Below are 22,071 nucleotides of genomic sequence, written 5' to 3'. Positions count from 1 at the left end.
ATCTGCAAAAAACCTTCAGCTAACACCACACTTAATGAAAGCTTCCCTCTAAGAATGAGAGACAAGGATGTCCCATTTACCACTCTTATTTACTGTTATCCTGGAAGTCCTAGCTAGGCAAGAAAAGATATAAAAGACACGCAGATTGAGAGGCAGAAATAAAACCATGCCTAATCATAGACGATATGATCACCTACATAGAAAATTCCAAGGAATCTTCACTAGAGCTAATAAGTTTAGCAAGGTAGCATGATATAATTGTATTTCTGTAAACTAGCAGTGAATAACTGGAAACAGAATTTTTAAAAATATATATATTCATAACAGTTTTTTAAAAAGAAAGAAAAGGAAAGAAATATTTAGGTATAAACCTAATACTTTTTCCAAACACTCCAAAATGCTCATGAAAGAAATAAAAGAGCTAATTAAATGGAGAGACATACCAGTTCACATGCTGGGAAAGTCAACATAGTAAAGATATCAACTCTACACAAATTGCAATATAGATTTAATGTAATTCCAATAAAAATCCCAGCAGGAAATTTTTGAGAATATAAAAATCTGACACCAAAATTTGTATGAAAAGGCAAAGAAACTAGTTAAAACAATTTTAAAAATGAGGAATGAAGTTGGAAATTAAATTACAGTATCTAGTTTTCAGATTTGTAATAATCAAGATAGCATGATATTGGTGAAGGAGTAGACACACAGATTAAGAGAACAGAATAGTGAGTTCAGAAATAAATTTACACAAATGTAAGTCTTAATTTTTGACAAAGATCATGTGGCCAATTAATTTTTGGCAAAGACACAAAGGCAATTCAATGGAGAAAGGATAGTCTTTTAAAACCAATGCTCTTGAAAGTTCTTACGAATGACGCCAAAAACATGATCCTGAAAGAAAGAAGTAATAAATTGTATTTCATAAAAATTAAGACCTTTGCTCTGCTACAGACACTTCAAGAATAAAAAAACAAGCTATAGTCTGGTAAAAAATATTTTTAATAACATATCTAATAGGGGCATTATATCTAGATAGGTAAAGTGTTCTCAAAAAAACTCAACATTAAGAAGAGAAATAGCTCAATAAAAATTGGCCAGAAGACTTGAACAGATATTTATCAAAGAGAAGTATATGGAAGAAAAATATGGTTATCGATTTTTAAAATGATACAAAGGTGACTGAATGGGGAAAGGATAGTCTTTTCAACAAATGGTATTAAAATGACTGGGCATTTATATGCAAAAACAAACCTTGACATAAACCTTATACCTTACATAAAAATTAACCCAAAATTGATCCTAGATCTAAAGGTAAAACATAAAACTATAAGACTATTAGAAGAAAACACAGAAGAAATTCTTTGTGATCTGAGGTTAGGCAAACACACACAACACAAAAAACATGACCTATAAAGAATAACTGATAAGCTGAACTTCATTAAAATTATGAATTTTTGTTCTGCAAAAGAGAATAAAAAGACAAACTACAGACTGGGACAAAATATTTGCAATCACATATTCAACAAAGAACTTATGGGGCACCTGGGTGGCTCAGCTGGTTAAGTGACTGCCTTTGGCTCAGGTCAAGATCCTGGAGTCCGGGGACTGAGTTCTGCATTTGGCTCCCTGCTCAGCAGGGAGTCTGCCTCTCCCTCTGACCCTCCCCCCTCCCATGCTCTCTCTCTCTCTCTCATTCTCTCTCTCTCAAATAAATAAAATCTTTTAAAAAAAGAACTTATATCCAGAATATATAAAGAACCCTCCAAATTCAATAGTAAGAAAACAAATAACTCAATTACAAAACAGGCAAAGACCTAAACAGAACCTTTACCAAAGAGGATATATGGATGACAGAAATGTACATGAAAAATAGCTGAACATCATCAGCCATTAGGGAAATGCAAATTAAAACTATGATAAAATTCTACCACATAACTACTAGAATGGCTAAATTAATAAAGACAGCACATCCGTGTTCACAGCAGCACTATTCACAACAACCAAGAGGTGGAAGGAACCCAAACGTCCATTGACAGATGAATGGATAAACAAAATGTGGCATATACACACAATAAAATACTGTACAATCGTAAAAAGAAAGGAAATGCTGACACGTGCTTCAACATGAATGAACCTTGAGGATATTTTATGCTGAGTGAAATAAACAGTCCCCTAACAGGACTGGGGATCAGTGATCCCAGTGATGTGAAATACACTAAAGTAGTTACCTTCATACACAGAGGAAGTAGAATGATGACCGCCAGGAGGTGGGGTGAGGGGAGTGGGGAGTTGTTCAATAGGTATAGAGTCTCAGTTCTGTAAAATGAAAAAGTTCTGGAGATCTGTTTTATAACACTGTAAATATACTTTACATTTCTGAACTGTACATTTAAAAATGGTTTAGATAATACATTTTATGATAAGTCTTTTCACCACAGTAAAAAATAATAATGACAATACCAAGTGCTGACAAGAATATGGAGCAATTGGAACCTTCCTACATTGCTGGTAGGAATGCAGAACTCTGGAAAAGAGTCTGTGGCAGTTATTTATAAAGTTAAACATGCATTTAATGTATGACTCAAAAATCTCTGTCCTACCTATTTTCCCTAGAGAAATGAAAACTTTTGTTCACACAAAAGCCTTTATGTGAATATTCATAGTGGCTCTATTCATCATCACCCCGAACTGGAAACAGTCTACGTCCTTCAACAGGTGATTGCACAAACGAACAGGGTATATCCGCAGCACAGAATACTACCAGTGAAGGAAAGGAGTGACTGATACATGCAAAATCCCAGATGAATCTCAAACGTGAAACGGCGAGTGAAGAAAGCCAGTCTCAAAACATTTCATACTGAATGATTCCAATTGTATAATGTCCTTGAAACAGCAAAATGATAGTGAAGAACAGAGCAGTGGTTGCCAGAAGTTAGATGCTGGGGGAGATGGTGGAGGGGAGGAAGGGTATGACTGTAGAACGGTGGGGCGGGAGGATTGGGGAGGGATGGAACTGGGACATATCCTGATAATGGTGGTAGTTGCACAAAACATACATACATTAAAATTCACAGAACTACACACACACACACACACACACACACACACACTCCCCCAAAAGTAAAAAATGCCAGAGTGGTGAATGACCGAGAAATGACCTCTTTAGGAAAGTCACCACCACAGATGCAGTAATAGTGAACTAGTTAGTAGCTCCTTTGCGTATCGCCGCCAACCTAAGCCAAACACAACTACTGCTTCTAAGAAAATCTCTGGAGTCCAGCGTCAGAGTTGTCAGGAAAGACAGCTATATTTTTCCGTGGACTATATAGGCTCATTGGCCCATGGCCATGGTCAAAAAGAGAGGCAAGGCAGAGAAAAGTTTTGGAAAAATCAAAAACCTATTTGTGTTTTCTGAAAGGGCTATGGTTTGTCACAGCAAGCACAAACCGGAGCTCAGTGAAATGCTTCATTCCTAGGGCCCCAGTTTGCTGGGGGAAGTTTACAGGAAACGTTTCCAAAGGGGCTGCCAAAAACAGCCATAGGTAACCTGGAGGCTATGAGGTCTGGACCATGCAAAAACCATTCCAGTGATCTCTCAGCTGTGACCTCTGCTTTTCTTCCTCAGAGAGGAGCCACCAATAGGCAAGCTATAAACATAAACCAGTTTCCCCCCTCAAAGTAAAGGTAAAAGGAGTCGGGGAACATCCCTCTTCGTTCTGACCTAGAAAAGGTACTAGATGACTAGAAGGAATGGAAAAATAGTAGTTAAGGAAGGCACAAAGAGAAATGTTCTGAGAAAGAAAAGAGGAATCAAAACTGTAGTTAAGAGGCTGACAGGAGAAAAACGGGGAACCCAAAGAGGGAAGGCTGACGTGCCTTGTGGATCTGCAGCTGGGCAGCAGGAAAGAGACAGCTGAGAAGAATGGTATACCCGAGACACGGAAGGACGAGGTTCACGAGCCTCGAAACTTCCCCCTTGTTAACTACTGTATCCCTGGAGCATAGAAGAGCATGTAGGCTCACGATAGGTGGCCGATGAGTATGTGCTGTGTGAATGAACAAGGCTAAGCAGGGCCAGCGGGAAGAGTCACACAGTGGTCACTGAGGAGCTCTTACCAATGTGTGAGCTCAAGACGATGCCTCACGCAGAGCGGGGTGGCTCCTCAGAAGGAACGCTGTCTTCTCATAATGTGTTTCTTAGGACATGAAGAAGGCCATGCCAAGACTCCTCAAACCCTACTCCACTGATTTTTAACAACAGGAATATTTGTCTTCCCCAGAAACAATCGGACAGCACACCCAGTCAGAAGTTCTGAGTAGGAAACATAAAGGTGTGGAAGGCCAGGTGTGGTTTTCTAATCTTCTGACTGAAATCATGACGTAAGAAGAGCGGACAACCCAAGTGAGTAGCTGATGGAACTGATGGTGTCAAATCAAGGTCTGCTTTACTAGACCATAACATCTACACAGTAATGCCAGGCCTGTGAGGTCCATTCCATGGAAAAAGGAGTGATATGCCGGGGAGAAACTGGATTGGCCTAGTGAAGAGAATCTTAAAGCTGAATTAGAGATGGAGGAAAACACTCAGATAATGGTATAAAATCAGGTCCCATGGAAGACAGCATTTAGGACAGAAGACACAGCAGCAGAGATTTCTGGTGCTCTTAGAGAAAAGAGCATCCCAGAAATGTGGGCACAACAGGAATGGGTGCAGAGGCCGATCTCCTACATAAAAGAGATCTGAGGTCTCAACGCAGGAAAGTAACTCTTTGAGATGTGGTGGGACAGGATTCCTGATAACTTGAAAGAAACAGATCTAATCCAAGGGGGAGGTCTAATGTCTGTCAGGAGGGAGCACACCCAGCTGGACCCTGTCAGGGAAACACACAACCGAGGGAGACATATGTTGGGGAAAATGTAGAAGTGGGTACACAGAAAGGACATACAGCACATTGTAAGAAGGGGTAAAATGGATCACCCAGCTTAGAGGATTCGGCTGTGTTTCTATACATAGAACATTGAGTGAGCAAAAGATATTTCATTCCTACCGACAAATTCTTATCATTTTAATAACAAGATGAATTCCTACTGTGGATGCAATTCTAAATACAAAAAATGTGGTTGATGAAGTGCGATCATAAGAATTTGGAGGGAAGTCACAGTGTTATCTTGGCATTAAAATGGTCAAGAAGGGAACATGAAGTCTGGTACCCTGTGGGGCTCTGTGAGAGCAGGGACTCATCAGGCTTGTTCATCGCTGTGTCCTCAGAATATACTGCCCTGGGCCTGGCACTCCACAAAAATATACTGAATATTCTAGACAATTTAATATGGCCCCATGGGGAGAAACTCCGAACTGAAAACACATCAAGGGGATGAAAAACTTTACGAAAAGATGGAAGGACCATCACATAACACTGATTTGGAGATATGTATAAATATATATATTAGTGCCAGGGGACAGCTAGAAAAATTGGAGAGAATTTGTTTCGGGTCAATGTAAAAGAAAACTTCCCCAATAATTACAGCGAGAAATCAGGAGCTCAGAAGTTGAATGATTACATGTTGTCAGGTTTGCTGGGGACAGCGGACATTCCTGCCTTGGGGACAGACCCGGAGGTAAGGTAAGGTATGCTACAGCCCTCAAATTCTCAATTTCAATAGAAAATTCTGAAGATATTTTCCTAGAGTTTCTGTAAGTGGTGTTTGGCTGTATGTGAGCATGTGTTAACAGTACCCGTCCTTCAGGTGTGCTGTGGACCAAACTGTATTTTGTAAATTAATATGGGAACACACTGTCATTCCAAGTAATCACACAAATCAGTACTGCAGACACCACTAGCATATGAGTTACGGACCGTTTACCCACAGAGGCGATCACAAATTATTGCTTCAATTTATAAAAGCATTCTCTGCAGGACTTGATACTCAGGCTCACCAAAAAACACCAACATATGAGGGATACTAAACTCGGACTCCTGGATTTCTGATGCCCTGTTGAAACCTGGCTCCTGAATTCTAACTTAAGAAAGGAAGCCCTCACAAAACGTTTATATCACAGAGTTAAATTCCTTCCCTGGATTCCTGCTTCTCTCCTAGAATTGTATAGAGTGAAATGACAGGATTTGTTAGGAGTCATGGTGCCAGCAACAGATATCAAGATTAACAACCATGAGGTTCATGGATGTGAGATATTTTAATCATTAAGAGACTAAAGTTTATAATGAACTATACTCAATATATTGACACCATTGTCAGACAGAAGGAAATGCATGCTCTAACACATGTAATTACTCAATAGGATTTCCCTGAGCGCTTTTCTTTCCCTCCCTCCTTTGTTCAAATGTTGTTCTCCTAGTAAAGTTTCTCCGACCACCGCATCTTAAACTGTAACTTACCTCCTACATTCCCTATTCCTTGCTTTATGTTTTTTCTTCTCATTTTCTCACGTTGGGGGGTTACTTTTTGCCTCCTATCCCTACTAGAATATAAGCCCCAGAGGGGAAGGCAGTACTCTCTCTTTGTTCCCTGCTTTATCACTACCGTCTATAACAGTGCCTAGCACACAGATGTGGATGCTCAGTAGACATTTGTTGAGAAGACAAATGAGTGTTGTCTAATGTGCAAGCAAGGAGCCCTATGCAGACCTGGTTGTGCTGTGTGGTCTTTAGCTGATCATGTAACTTCCTTCTGCTACAGTAAAATGGGAAAGGGAGAGATTCTCTTCCCTTCCTCCAAGATGGTGTTAGGGTGAATGATACACGAAAGTACTTCCATCTTCCTAGGGCAACAAGATAGATGAAATCAAAATGCTGTTGCTTATTAATGCAATCAGATCAGTCCTTAACAAATATCACCCTATGCAAATCTTCTAACTTCGCCCTACTTTCTAGATATAGAAAATAATCCCAAGCCACAACATGATGCCTCTATGGTTACAGAGAACACTATCTTTAATAGGACCAAACATAATTTTGACCCTTGACAACCATTTCTCTACGCATATGCTGCTGAAATTAGGCAGATAAGTAGAACCAAAATTATTCTTCGGACCAAATCCTTCTCACGGCAAAAACTCTAGTATCTGATGCAAACCCACGTAGCAGAATCACCTTTCAGTGACCCATTCTTACTGACCCGGGTATGAAGTTATCTTCTAGAGATGCAACATAGTGCCATGGTCAAAAGTACTGGCTCGGCACCACACTGCGTGGGCTCAGATACTGCCTTTGCCTCCTACCAGGTATGCCTCTCGGGCCAGTCATTTGAATTTTCTGGCCTTAGTGTCCTCATCAGTAAAATGGGGATAGCAGTAGCACTTAAACTTCACAAGCTTTGATGATTAAATGAGTTAATGTGAATAAAGCTCTTGGCGCAGAACCTGGCATATGCTAGCATTCAATAAAAATTAGACATTATTATTATTAAGGAATGCAGAGTACCAGTAAATTAAAGTTTCTACCAGAGGACTCTCTACAAATCACTTTGATTCTTAGAATGCTGCTAACCTGCAACTATGTTATCTAAAAATCTAGGCAGGCACTCCTTCTGCATTACTAACAACACAAATAAAAACGTCATGATTATAACGAAGATAAATGTCTTTACTTAGGAGTATAACTTACTTTTAAAATAAGGGCAAAAGATAGGAAAGAGAAATTTTCCCTAATTATTTTACTGGCTTCTTGATAGTTGTACATGGTTGCAATTGTGAGTACATGTTTTGGTTAGTATTTTAACCAACTGTCTTTCTCTTCCCCATTATGATTTTTCAATCTTTAATTTCTTCTACAAAGTCCTACAGCAGCCACTGCTGTATTTTTAGTTATAGTGGATATTCAATAAATAAGCAATTCAAGGCACAATTAAGAGTATGTATTGGGGGAAGGGCTGGGTAGCTCAATTGGTTAGGCATCTGACTCTTAATCTTGGCTCAGGTCATGATCTCAGGGTTGTGAGATCGAGCCCTACTCTGCATCCTGCTTAAGATTCTTTCTCACCGTCTCCCACTGCCCCTCCCTCTGCTCATGCTTGTGCTCTCCCTCTCTCCCTAAAAAAAAAAGTACATACCAGGCATAAATTATTATACAAAGCATCTGATATGGGGCAAAAGTGAATGAGATAGTTTCTGACCTTCAGTATTTTACTCGCAAAATTAGAAGCAGACACATAAACCAGAAAAGCCAAAATATACATATCTTAACAGAATTACAAGCAAAGGAGGGGAAGTTCCTATTCAGTTGATACAGAGTCAAGGTTAAGGATATCTTCTGGAAGGGCTCAGTCAGTTAAGCATCTGCCTTTGCCTCAGGTCATGATCTCAGGGTCCTGGGGTTGAGCCTGCATCAGGCTCCCTGCTCAGCGGAGAGTTGGCTTCTCCCTCTCACTCTGCCCCACCTCACCCCTGCTCCTGCTCGCTCTCTAATTAATAAATAAAATCTTAAAAAAAAAAAAAGAGTATCTTCAGGAAAGGGGCACCTGTGTGGCTTAGTCAGTTGGGTGTCCAATTCTTGATCTCAGCTCATCTTGATCTCAAGGTCATGAATTCAAGACCCACGTTGGGCTCCACACTGGGCATGGAGCCTACTTAAAAAAAAGAATATCTTCAGGAAAGAAGAGACATGTCATGACCCTTGCATGACATGTATTTCCCCAGGTGTAGCTGTGAGAAGAAGGTGCTCAGAGCAGGAAGAAAGAAGAAAGGAAGAAAGGCTTGGGGACAAGAAGGCTTAGGGGCATGCTCAGTAAGTGGTGACCCTGTGTGACCGAAATCCAATGTAAGTGACTGAGAAAAATGACAGGAAAGGTCAGTTTGGGTTACACTGAGGAGAGCTTAAGAGTCTGGAATTCACTTAGGAAACAATGTAGGGTCAGTCACACTTTTTAAGCAAGAGCCAACAGGACCAAAGTTCCACCTGAAGAGATTCCCTCATGGTGGTATCCAAGATGAGCTAGAGGAGAGAGGGTAGGGATGGGTAGTTTGCCTCTATTTCCCCAAATCCACAATAATCCTTGTTCTTTCTGGTCACCTAGCTCTTGGGCTGTGCCATTCTAGCAACAGGAGCTCCAGCACTTGAGGTTTGGGGTGTGAGGGGACCACTCCCACAAACCCATTACCTGTGTTCCACTTTATACAGCAAGTTTCTGTCCTGAATCCTTTGGTAACTTCCTGTCCTAGTTACCAGCTCTATTACCTGGTTCCTTAAAAAAAAAAGGGGGGGGTGGGGGCTCTGTTTGAGTCTTTCTGATTCCTATACCAGGCACCATCTGCCCATGAGTACTACCACCCAAGTAATCTAGAACACCCTGGCAACTAAAGCCTACTTGGATTTCCCACTCTCACTCACCTGGATGCTCTCCTATTCTACCCTGTTGGGTAGAACACAAGCTATTTTGGTGTGAAATACCCATTGCTCTATTTGCCTGGCCTGAGACTTGGAACGTTGTCATCCTGGTTTCTCTGGGGTTCCTGACAGCTGCTGGCGTCCTGAACCTTCACTGTCAGTCTCACCAGCTAGGTCAGGTTCCCCTGTGGGCAGATTTACTGCCAGACCCTCACCTCTCCCTACCTTCTCTAGCATTCTATAGTTTTCTATAGCAGCTTTGGCTAATACCTAAATACAACCAAGAGGCTACCTACAATGAGAGAGTGATAAGGACCAGATAATGGGGATGGAGAGGAAAGGCTAATGTTAGAGACCCTGCAACAGGAGAAAACACATGGAAGGTTTTAGGAATTAATGGAATGTAGAAGATGGTAAGAGGCAAGAAAGAGTCAAAGGACTCTATGGTTCAAAGTCTGGATGCCAAAGAAAGCCTTGTCTGCAACAGCATGGATAACTGGGATTGGCAAAGGATCTGTTTTGCCTTGGAATGGATTTTGTACATAGTACTTTTCCACTCCCCCCTCCCTCACTCTGTGCTCATTCATAGCATCTACCTCTCTAGAATGAAAGCTCCAGGAGTGCAGGAACCTTGCTCACTCACTCACTCCAGTATACCCGACTCCAGAACAATACTTGCGTGCATCACGTGCTCAGTGCAGATATATGTAGACCTTAGGAACGGATTTTGAGTTAACGTGCACTCCTTAGGCATTGCTACCCATCAGGTGCTTGGGTAGATGTGCCTAGGTCCTGGGTGGAGACTTGGCTTGAGAGATGTGGGTACTGAGAAGAGATGGCATGATGAGGAAGAACACAGTCAAAGAAAGGGAAGGGCTAAGACACACAGAAACTCCCTCAAAGGTTTAGGGGAGAGGAGAGGGGAGAGACGAGGCAAAAGGCAGAAAGAAAAGTCAAAGACAACCAAGATAATAACATCTTTTGTCAATCAAGGAAAGACTAACCAGCGATGGCAAATGCGGCAGAGGTTGGGATGGATGAAAATGAGAGAGTGACACTAAATTTCCTGATTGGGAGGCTTGAAGTGTCATCAGTGGAGAGTGCTGGGCACAGGCGCAGATGGCAGAGGGAAAGGAATGATAGTGTGGAGAGGAGGTGGAAGCAGTGACACAGGCTGGATTTTCAAGACCTTTGGTTTTGAAGGCAAAAGACTCTGCAGAAGTTGGAGGAACAAGTGTGTTTTACCAGAGGTTTATTTGTATTCTTAGCTTTGGGGAAATGCAGCATATTTAAAGATCCAAAGGGAGGAACCTCAGCCACCACACACACACCTCCTCCCCACAAAAAAAGAAAGAAAAAAAGCAGGAAGAAATAATTGCATAAGAAAAGAAGTGTAAATGACATTTTGAGTTCTAAAGACACAGAAGGGATGTAACTGAGAGCAAAGGTGGGACCAGAGAAGGGCCCTCTCACTCAGGAGACAAAAAGTGAAGAAAAGAGGCACTGGGGGAAAGTAAATAGAAAGAAGACTGTTCCTCTGCCCTAGAACCCAACAGCCTGTGGACCAGCCCACACAGAGTTGAAGAGACAGGTAACTTTCCGCTTTAGAACAAGGCCAAAGAACTTGAAGTTGGGGCCTAGGCCCAGCCTGACTTATAGGACAAGATGGCCTTCCAAAATATAGTTGGCTCAAGGACTACCAAAGCAAGCAGAGGACAGGACGCTTCTCTCTCTCTCTCTCTCTCTTTTTTTAGATTTTTATCTTTAAGTAATCTCTACACGCAACGTGGGGCTCGAATTCATACCCGGAGATCAAGAGTCACATACTAGGACCGGTCATATACACACACCGACTAGGACCCTTCTTAACTACCACCACCATGGTAAACATGATTACAATGGCATTGATTACAATTACAATGGCATTAATAAATCAGTGTTGCATCCTCTCTGTTACCAATTAAAAATTCCTACAACAGAAACCCAGACTAGGAAAAGCAGTATTAATCACTATGGAGCGGAATGCAGTAAGATTCATAGCCCTGTGAATTTAACGCCAGGAATTTAGGAGAAGGAAAAACAAAGATTGACTTTTCTTGGAAGAAATGCATCGTCTTTCAGACCCCAACATATTGTCGGACGTGCCTAAGGTGTACTGTATAGAATGCCAGACAGCACATAGTCTTGGTTATAGCCAAACAACCAGAGCTCGCTGTTTGAGACAATTTTTTAAAGAAGAAGCACCTTTCTCTTGGTTATTTCCAAATGCATCAGTTTTCCTCTAGACGTGACATCTTCCCTCAATGTGAATAAAACATGTGTTGCACCGTTTTGTGCCTCCCTTTATTTTAGACTTTAGCTGATACACTTCACAAAGCTCGGCAGAAATTTAAGCCTTAAAATAAGCATACATATAAGGTAACAACAAAATATTTTATAACGAGACACTAGATAACATCTTAGGAAATTCAAGTAAGACATTAATATGGGTTTAGGAAGAAAAGACACAAATGTAGCAGACAAATTCACAAAGAATTGTTAACATATTTACTTGGCTTGTCTTTTATTCTGTTATGTCACAATTTTGATGCAAAGAAAACAGACACCTAATAACTTTTTCAGGTTGTTAATGTAGTTTGGTAGTCTTTAGGAACTAGGGATATAGTATAACTCCTTAGATCTAAACTTATATAAAATCCTGTGTGAATCTGAAAAGAAAACAATAAAAGATGGCTAGGCTTTCCTTAACAAATAGGGGATAACATAAAATAACACTTAGTGCTGTTTAAAATGACTTTTCTTAAATATTCAGGGTTACAGCCTCCCTACTGTTAAAATAATTAAAAAGAGATGATAAAGAAAAGTGAAGGAGAATTTCTTTGTGGTTGTCTTTTCTGCATTAGGGAGAGAGAAGTCAGCAGCCTAAATTCAACTAAAGGGCAAGCTAAACAAATGAGGAGACTTCCATCCTCCCCCTCAATATCTTCTTACTGGTACTGTCTGGAGCCCTACTCCCATCTTGGGTAGCCATGGTAACCTGAAGAGCCAGATTCTCTCAACACTTAGGGAAACGTGAAACGGGGACACTTAAGAAGACCAGCGGAGCAATAAGGAGAACAAGATGTCCGGCCAGGGATTAGGAGTCAAGAACTGACAACAGAATCTGGAACTGAAAGCACCTTAGAATTCAACTCATTCAACTCTGATCTGACTTGCTCAAGGTCACGTGGTACCTGGGTGGCAAGGTCACGACCAGAACCCAGATGTCCTCACTCAGCACAGCATTCTGCCCACTTTCCATTGCCTTCTAATCCAAAAGCCAATTAGAAACTACAGAAAATGTAATAACCAAGCTATTGCTATTTCCTCTTAAGCCAAGTCTCTTTTATTTTCCCTATCTTTGCCTTATAGAAATTTTCAAATACCTCCAGGTAAAGAGGTGAGAATAATAAACCCCATGTACCCATTGCCAAGCTTAAGCAATGACCAATTTGTGGCCAATCTTCTTTCATCTACATTCACCCCCCTCCAGGATTTTTAAACAAAAACCAGATATGGTACCATTATTTTTTTTTTAAATATTAAACATTCAAAGAAGTTATAATAGCTGCAAATGCACCGGAGGCAATTTTGTTAGGAAGTTCTGGTGTCCCTATTCCATACCTTTGTGCTATTTGAGGTATTTTCTATTTTATTTCACAGCTCTAGAACTAAAGACCAGCTCTTATGTCAGCACAGACCAGTAAGATATGCTCTGTGACCCTGCACATACACTGACGATATTAACCTTGGAGCAATAAGGAATTTTGAGGAAGCAATTGTATTAGACAAGAAGCATGGAGAACGCTGAACTTATATCAAGAGATAAATGCTTTTCTATCTTAAAGGCAATACCACTGATACCAGATACTTGTTTAAACTGGGCTTAATTCTGGCCCGAGATTTAAAGCCAATTTCTTCCATGAGTCCATATGAAAGGTACTAAACAATGTAATTCTCAAAGTTTAACAAATCCACAAAATAATAATAAAAAATTTTCACACCAATAGTGTTATGACTCCCTTAGGACAGAAACCATTTATTTGTCTTAAAGGCATGATGGAAATTTTAAATTAAACAATAAAATATAGCAACACTTTTCTTTCAAACATACATTATATTCTGCCCACAAAACAAATACATTCAAAAAAGACATTAAAATTTTTTTTTAATTAACTAACAGGATTATGTTACTGGAACTAAGTAGATAGATAATATTGTGTGTGTGTGTGTGTGTGTGTGTGTGTGTAGGAATGGATATTTCAGCTTTAATGTTGACAAATAATATTTCCCCTTCTAATTTTCTATTTCACCTTCCTTCACTTCCCCTCCCTCCACACTAGTTTTCTGTATGAATGTACAAGTATATATTTAAAAACAAGAATATATTAGAAAGCCAGTGAGTGGAAAAGGAGGCAAATCAGAACTCTAAGTTGTTTTATCCTGAAATTAACTGATTTCATTTCAAATATGGACTTTTTTCTGGAGGAAAATAAACCCTATAAGACACAACTTTTTATCTTTTAAAAAATTTAAATAACTTATCTGCTAGCAAAGTTATGCTATTCATACCTGCTGAGGTTTCTCTAAATTTGTCACTGGTCTTCTTTTTCCTCCATTTCCAAGGCTTAAAGATTTTACCGATGGTGGACAGTTTCCCCTTTCTCTTGAAGGGAGGTGTCTGGGAGCCTGCTGTTGGGCCATCCGAATTTGCTATAGAAGCTTTGTCCAGTCCATCAACTGTATAAAGAAAAATAAAGTCAGAGAAAAGCTGTTACAAAAAGTTTGAAACAACATCGTCTGTTTCTTCCTGCACTGTAACAACAAGCACGACCACTTTAATTGGAATCTCACGTAAAGTTTATTTTGTCCCACTCCCCAGCTGGTAGAACTCCCCTAATATCAATCAGTAAATCAATCAATCAGAAATTACAGTCCCCTTAGATAATCATTTTAGGAAAATAAAAAAGAAGCAAGAGACTTACATAATAGGTAGGGCCAGACAAATAAGGGTCTGGGAAACACAGCTGAACCCATCTGCAGCAACTAGATCACTATTTTGTGAAGGAAAAGAGTAATCTAAGTATTCCTAAAATAGGATGTTCCTCCAGAGGCTAGTATGGCGTTCTCAGTAATGAATATTACAGTTATGATATAGTTAAAACCATGGTTTCTCCTTCACAAAATAAAATTTCGTGCCAAGAAGCTAAATTCTAATTTTTACAATGCTAAAACAATCTTTTGCTTCTATCACAAAAGAAAGTTTTCAGCTTCCAATAAACTGATAAGTTTCACTAATAGAAATGTGTAGAAAACGTGGGTATTGTGTGTGACAGAACATAACTTTAGTGTCTTAATCATTTTATTAATCAGAGAAAGGCCCGAAACCTTCAGTTGCCTTGCACTATGTTCAAAACAGAAGGTAGACAATGATGACTTGGGTTATTCCTATTATTAAATGGTAATGGCAAAAAACTGGTAACAGCCCAGAATGGATAATCCATGGTATTGTTCATGCAATGAAATAACACTCAGCAATAATAATGATGATAGACCCCCCTGATACATACAACACCACGAATGCTCCTCAAAAACACTGTGGTGAGAAAAAGCCAAGCACAACAGTATACGTACCGTGTGGTTCTATTTATACACAGTTTTAGAGGAGCCAAAATGAATTAATGACAATAACAAAAAAAGAAAGAAACTCAGAACAGTAGCTGCTTCTTGGAACGAGATGGAAGTAAACATTAACTGAGAGGGGGCTTGAAGGGAACTTACTGGGGTGACTGAAATTATCTCAATGAGGGATATAGCATACAAAACTCATCAAATGGTATTTATGATATCATGCATTTTACTTTATATAAAATTTACCTTTAAAAAAACCATAAATAAATAGTGAAATCCAAATAATGATATGCGTGCTGATGTGTTTAGGGGTGAAGTGTACTGATGTCCATCAAAAATAATTAATGGACAGACAGATGGACTGGAAAGGTGGATAAATACAATAAAGAAAATAAAAATTATACTCAAGAAAATAGAGCAAAACGTTAAGTATTGAATCTGGGGGTGGATACCTGGTGATTAACCGTATATTCTTTCATCTTTAAAACTTTCATAACAAAATATTGGGAAAAACAAAACAAAAGAAAAATTGAATGGCAAGGACTTTTGCTTGCAGGAAGATAGAGTAGGCTTACATCTTCCCACTCCTTCTGCTAAACAGAGCTTAAAAACCCTGGATGTTATATACAAATGAAGCATAAGAAGACTCTGCAACGTAAAAAGAAAGTGGACCACCCTGAGACTGCAGGACCCAAGAAACAACATGAAGGTGAGATCCCCAGGTTTTCTTCTTGTCTATTTATACAGACTTGTAGCTGAAGCAATCACCAACTTGGAGACACCATGAGGCATAGACCAAAAAAGCCTCAACAAAAGCCTGCTCTTTTGTTGCAAGAGAAAGGGACAGCTCAGCAAGATGGAAAACCTTTAGACAGTAACTGCTCTACTCCAGCCAAACATATAAAAGAAACTACGACCATGAATGCCAGCATAGGCTGAGTGGGGAGACTAGATGTCTACCCGCATGAAACTGTAACAAGAACCCCCAACTGCCCTGTCAGAGCTGTCAGGGAGGACCAAGTAGGGAGTCAGGACCTTCATGCCCATAGCTGGTAATGAATCATCCTCCACAGTGTCAGTAGAGACCACATGGGAGCCTGGCCTTCCACTCCTACCCAGCAGTAATGAGGTGTCTCTCCTCCTCCATCCCCATAAATATTGGGGTGGTATCAAATCAATGTCCAGTGGGAACAAGATCACCCCTACCCACTGTGGTATCAGTGGAGACCATGCAGAGATCTGGAAATACCACCATGCCCAAGAGTAATGAGGAGCATCCCCCACCCCCATTTCCACCATAAGGTATCAAAAGAGGATGTGTGGGGAACCTGGATTTTTACCTCTATCTGGAAGTAATGAGGTGGTACCCCTCCTTCCAATGCTGCAGATGTGGCAGACAAAGCCAGTTTTAAAAAAAAGGATTCAGTAAGATTTTGAGTCCCCTAGCATAATATGAAAATGTCTACCTCTCAATCAAAAATAACTTGACATACCAGAACTAGAAAAATCTTCAACTGAATAACAAAAGACAATCAATATACACTAATACCTAAATCCTTATGAGCTCCTTCCGAACAAGAAGGATAAATTCCACTCTTCCCTCTAGCGATGTCTATTCTAGTTTCAGATAGAAATCCAAATCCTGCAGCGACTGTTTCTTCCATATATGGCTCTTGACCCTACTTTACCCTGCCCATATGGACCAAAGTACAAGAGGCAGACAGAAATACAGGACAGACTGATTTTGAAGCTAAGCCAGAATGAAAATGTAAAATTCTGATTTACTTCACTTCCACTCTTCTCCAACTACCTTCCTCAAACAAGGGGCAAACCTACAGAGGAACTGCACGCCTTGTGTTTCTTCTTTTTTGAGATTTTATGCTGAAAGGCTTAATTCTGAACAATTTAAATGTTGTGAAAGCTATAACGGCTGACTATTACACACATAGGAATGAGGATTTCTATCTCAAATTCATCTCTGTGGCTATAGGCCTATATCTACTTCTCCTTTTCTCTCAAGCCACATATCCAGTTCCTTGACACTCCATAAAAAGTCTGCTTTTGAGCCAAACCACTGAAGAATAATCTACTTTTTCTCCTGAAAACAAAAATAAACAAAACAAAAAGTAAGTAATTTTCTAGGTGACAGATGGGGAGACTGAACGAGTGAAGAATTAAAGCCTTAATGTTAAATTCGTAGCTGCATAAGAAATTAACTGTCATTATCTTTATTCTACATCCACAGTGCTAGTCTTTATCTCTCCTCTGGAAAGGGCCTGGGCCACTGCCAGTGACCAGAGAGGTGCATATACATACACACCTTTTTTCTGACTGAATAAATTCATCTGTAATTTTGTAGTTGTTGGGTTAGTAGAGCAAACTACACTTCTAATTAGGAACCATATGTTGGCACAGTTGGCCACACTATCATTGTACTTCTCTTAAATCATGAATGTGTATGGGATTTTCATTTGCTTTTGAGTAGTATGAACAGGATATAAACTCTCTTCTCTCCTCCAAACACCCAGGAGACTGCCAGTTCCACTGATACTTCTATAATTTTCCTTTTGAACCAATTTACCATTAAAATCAGTTTTGAAACTTACCAAAAAAATTTTTCACAACAAGACTCCTGAATCTTGCATTTACATGCAGATGAGAGCAAACTGCTAGGTAAATCCCAGAAGAAAGCCTTAATTTCCCGTTTTAAAGGTTAATTTTGACTAACTTTCATGTTTTGAAAAGTAACCTGTCCTTCATCAGAAGTTTCTTTCTCGCACTTGAGATCAACATTTTAAAATATTTGAAATATTTATTTATTTTATGGTTTTTATGTTTCCTAGCATAAGTCTGCCACTTTCCTCTTTAAAGGCCACAGAACTTTAGGACAGCGTTTAGGAAAGATTTGACTTTATTTCCTACACTGACATGAGGCCTCTCTCAACTGAAAAATCCTTCATATACGTACTCTCATATACACAGGCATACATAATTTCTGGACACGGAACCAAGTAGACAGACAACAAGATCAGAATAAACTCATGCTATGAGCCATCGAAGATGAGACTGGACAATGGTTTCCAAGGAAGCCAAGTGGCTATCCTTGTCTTGAGTTCACTAACAGAGATCCTTACTCTCTTGTTAATCAGTTTATTTTGGGTTGTATCAAATCTCTTCCTTTTTGAGGGTAAGATAATGATTACCAGATGGGAAGAGAAAAGGAACAGAAAAATCAAGGTGTGTGGCATTACATGAGAGTATGCGTTAACAATTCTGAAACTGCTATCCATGTACACTGCGATAGAATAAGTAAGAGGACAGTTGATGTTGGGAGCCAGGTTTCACACTGCTGGAAAGGGAGCTCATTGATAAGCAAGGTGGGTAGCTAGAATGATCCATATGGCACTGTATTAGGGTTGGAAATATCATAATGAACTCGTGCTTGGCCAGAGAGATAAAGACAGACAGATGAAAGATAGATAGATAGATAGATAGATAGATAGATAGATAGATAGATAAACAGATGCGCATGTACATACAGCTCAGTATAAAACACATGTATTTCGTAGTTCTTTTCATTCAGAAAGCCTAGAAGCAACAATATCCCAAGTGAGCACACTGGCACTCAGCCCTTGGTTTCTAACAGTGCTCTTCAAAGAAAAGGAATCAGATCTCCACTGAAACGACCACTTCCAGGGCTAGGGCAAGGGAAATACTAGATGAGCCTGGAGGGTGTCACAGTGCCAGAAAGTAACAAAGTGCTCAAAAAACATACTGAAGGGAGTATGTCAAAGTCACACAGGAGCCAAATGAAAGAATCCCAATGGTCAAAGCTGGAACAATTTGAGCAACAAAATAAATAATGTCGTATTAGATGATAATCCAAAGTATAAAATAAATACATACACGATTGATGGAGATAAATATTGAATACTGATATAGACAATATCACACTGATATAAATATTGAATGATTAAATAATATCATACTAATATAGATAAGTATTGAATAATTAAATAAATGTGGGAAAACAAATTTGTACAGAAGAATTACAAATAATTTATATAAACACTCCATGTCAAGGGCGTGGAGCTGAACTCCCCACTCCTTAAATGTGGGCTACACATTGGGACTTCCTTCCAAAGACTGCAACATAAAACATAGGGGGAGGAATGACCTTACAGAGGAGAAAACTGATCACTCAGCTAAGTGATCTTGAGTAATTTCATCAGTAGTAAGTCATGTTGATAACATGTACCCTTGACATGATGGATGAGAATCACACTTCAAAACCCACAACACCACTGTAACCACGAGAAAAACATCAGACAAAACCCCAATGAGGGACATTTACGAATTACCTGACCAATACCCTCAAAACTGTCAAGATCATTAAAAACAAGGAAAGTTTAAGAAACTACCAGAGACCAGAGGAGGCTAAGGAGACATGATAAACAAATAAATGCAATGTGGTATCCTGGATAGAATCCTGAAACAACAACAATAAAAAAAGGCATTTGGGGAAAATGACGGAAATCCTATGGAATTATGGAATTCAGTTAACAGTAATGCACCAATGCACTGTTCCTTGGTTGTAACAAATGTATGATACTCACACATGAGATGAACAACAGGAGAAACTAAGTAGGGGGTATACTCTCCGTACTGTCTTTGCAACTTTTCTACAAATCTAAAACTAACTTAAAGAGTTCATTTGCATAAATGTGGCATTAGCTAGCATGGAGGTGCATGAGGATAGGACTTAAGAGTTCTTAGGGGTGAGGATATCAGCTGTAGGGAGACCTCAGGGGGTACTGCTTTTACCAACAGTAAACATTCCTGCTCTAAGAAGTTTGGGGAAGTTAATAAGCTTTAGAATTGTCCATCTTTCTCTCTCAAATCTCTTTTTATCAATATTTTCAATTCCTAGTATTTTATCACTAAGAGATATTTATAGGTCATCAAATTGCTATTTTAGCACTTTTTAGCACATGGTAGACCCAAATATCAACATCTTTCAAAAGGGCAGAGAATGGGCCTTGAAAAATGGTGTCAGGAAGTATTCACTCAGTTACTGTGAGGCCATACAGCGAGAGTTGATCCAAACATACCACTAGTCTCTCTCTCCCTCTCTCTCTCATCATGCTGGGATTAGCATCATGTACTGCTGACATTCATAGAATGACAAATCGGGGAATAAAAAAGATTCCTTGTTCTTTATTTTTAAATCACTGAAGCTGAACTGTTTTCAATAATAGAATTTTATTTGGGAATCAAAGTAAATTTTCATGACAACTGAGGACACGTCTCCTATCTCATCCATTATTTCCCTTGCACTCATGGGCAAGGAAGAGTGAATGGCACAATTCAGGAACAGAAATCCCATAGCTCATGCCGGTGTGAAAGGTCTGATGAACAGAACCCATCAATGAACTAGCCACTGACGCACGCTAGGTTTCATTCTCTCCTGAAAGTGGAAATTAGTGAGCACTTTATTAACAGCAGAATTAATAATCACTGATATTTATTGAGTGTGTATGTGTGCCAGGCACTGTGCTAAGCATCTTACTTGCCTTGGCTCATGCTAATTCTCATGACAGCTCTGACATAGATGCTATTATCAGTCCCATTCTGGAGATGAGAAAAGATTCACAAAGACTAAATATCTAGCTCAGTATTTGGCAATGTGTGTGGAGATGTGTTCATACAGAGAAAGATTAAATAAAGATTTATTGACTAAATTATAGGACTGATAATGAATAAATAAGTATCTTCCTCAAGTGACACTCTGCCTAGGTGGCAGAGCTTGGCCTCCAAGCCAAAAATGGCCCTCTTCACCACTGCACTGCTTTAACCCAGTGCTAGGACCCCATCATATAAGGTCCTGGGAGATCACAGACAGTAAGACAGGATCCTCACCCTTGCGGAGCTCGCAGGATGGTTGGGGAAGCAGATGTGATCAGTGCTCAGTGATGCCAGCTGGGTGGGGAGGCACTGGAACAAAGGTGGGAGCAGAGCCCAAAGGTGGAAGCCATAGAGGGGAGCAGTCAACGCTGACTGAGGTGATTGGGGAATGTTTCACAGGGAGTGAGAGACTTGACTGGGAACTGAAAAGATGAGTAGACTTTTTGTTGGAAATCAAGGAGGGAATGGCCTGAAAGTGATCTGATCAAGGATGGCTGACCTTTTAAAGTAAAGCCAAGAAAAACGTTCTCATTGCCATGCTGCTGTGCTCAAAATAGACACATGATACACATTTACGGGAAAAAAAATGAAAGCAAATGTATAAGGTCATGTGTTTGAACATGTGAAATGGTTAAATGTGAAAAATGTTAAAAGAAACTAGAGAATTAGTGAACTTTCTACATATCAATGTATATACCATTATTTAAAAATCTGAGAATAATACTATTTTAGAGTTAGAAAAGATCTTGGCTGGTGCAGGGGAAAATATTGCTTTTCATCAGCTGACTGCTTAAAGAATAATCAACACTAAGGTAATAATCAAGGCTAAAAATATTTTTTTAATTATGTAGCCATCATCTTTTAAAATCCAGTAAGAGTAAAAAGAATAGAATGTAAACAAGAAGTTAAATTTGAAGAAAAAAAATAGAATGTGAAAAACGTTGATATCATAGAGTCAAATGAAGTTATATTAGTCCCCCCCTGGAGGAAGACTGCTCTCATAACTTGACTCCGTATTTGCCAATTTCCAGTCCTCTGTCACTTGAAAGAAGCTATAAAGTTATCTAAAGGGACCTGGGAGAAGATCAGTCATTCAAATTAATACTATGGAGCTTTTTCAAAATAATTTTTGGTACACTTACGGACAGTTAATGATTTTGTACATGCAATCACCATCCAGATCAAAGTCCAGAATCATTTCCAGACCCAGAAAGCTTCCTTGTGCTTCTTCCCAGTCAATACCGACCCTCTCCCATCCATTCCTCCAAATAACCACTGTTTTGACCCCTATTTCCACAATTTGTGTCACCTATTCTTGAACTTCAACTTAGTGGAATTATACAGCATATTCCTTTATGCCTGTCCTTTT

General features: G+C 39.5%; 1 protein-coding gene across 6 annotated transcripts in view; it reads right to left on the bottom strand.

Moving 5' to 3' along the window:
- PHACTR2 (phosphatase and actin regulator 2) overlaps positions 1-22,071 on the bottom strand; it is a 252,458-nt gene that overhangs the window by 78,848 nt on the left and 151,539 nt on the right. For all 6 annotated transcript variants that reach the window (XM_019796139.2, XM_034669222.1, XM_034669225.1 and 3 more), the window contains exon 2: positions 13,959-14,126. In XM_019796139.2, the coding sequence (XP_019651698.2) occupies positions 13,959-14,126 (168 nt within the window). The remainder of the gene's footprint in view (positions 1-13,958; positions 14,127-22,071) is intronic.

Source organism: Ailuropoda melanoleuca, chromosome 10, assembly GCF_002007445.2.
Source record: "Ailuropoda melanoleuca isolate Jingjing chromosome 10, ASM200744v2, whole genome shotgun sequence".
In the NCBI taxonomy this organism is placed as follows: Eukaryota; Metazoa; Chordata; class Mammalia; order Carnivora; family Ursidae; genus Ailuropoda; species Ailuropoda melanoleuca.
This window is presented reverse-complemented; position numbering and strand designations above follow the sequence as displayed.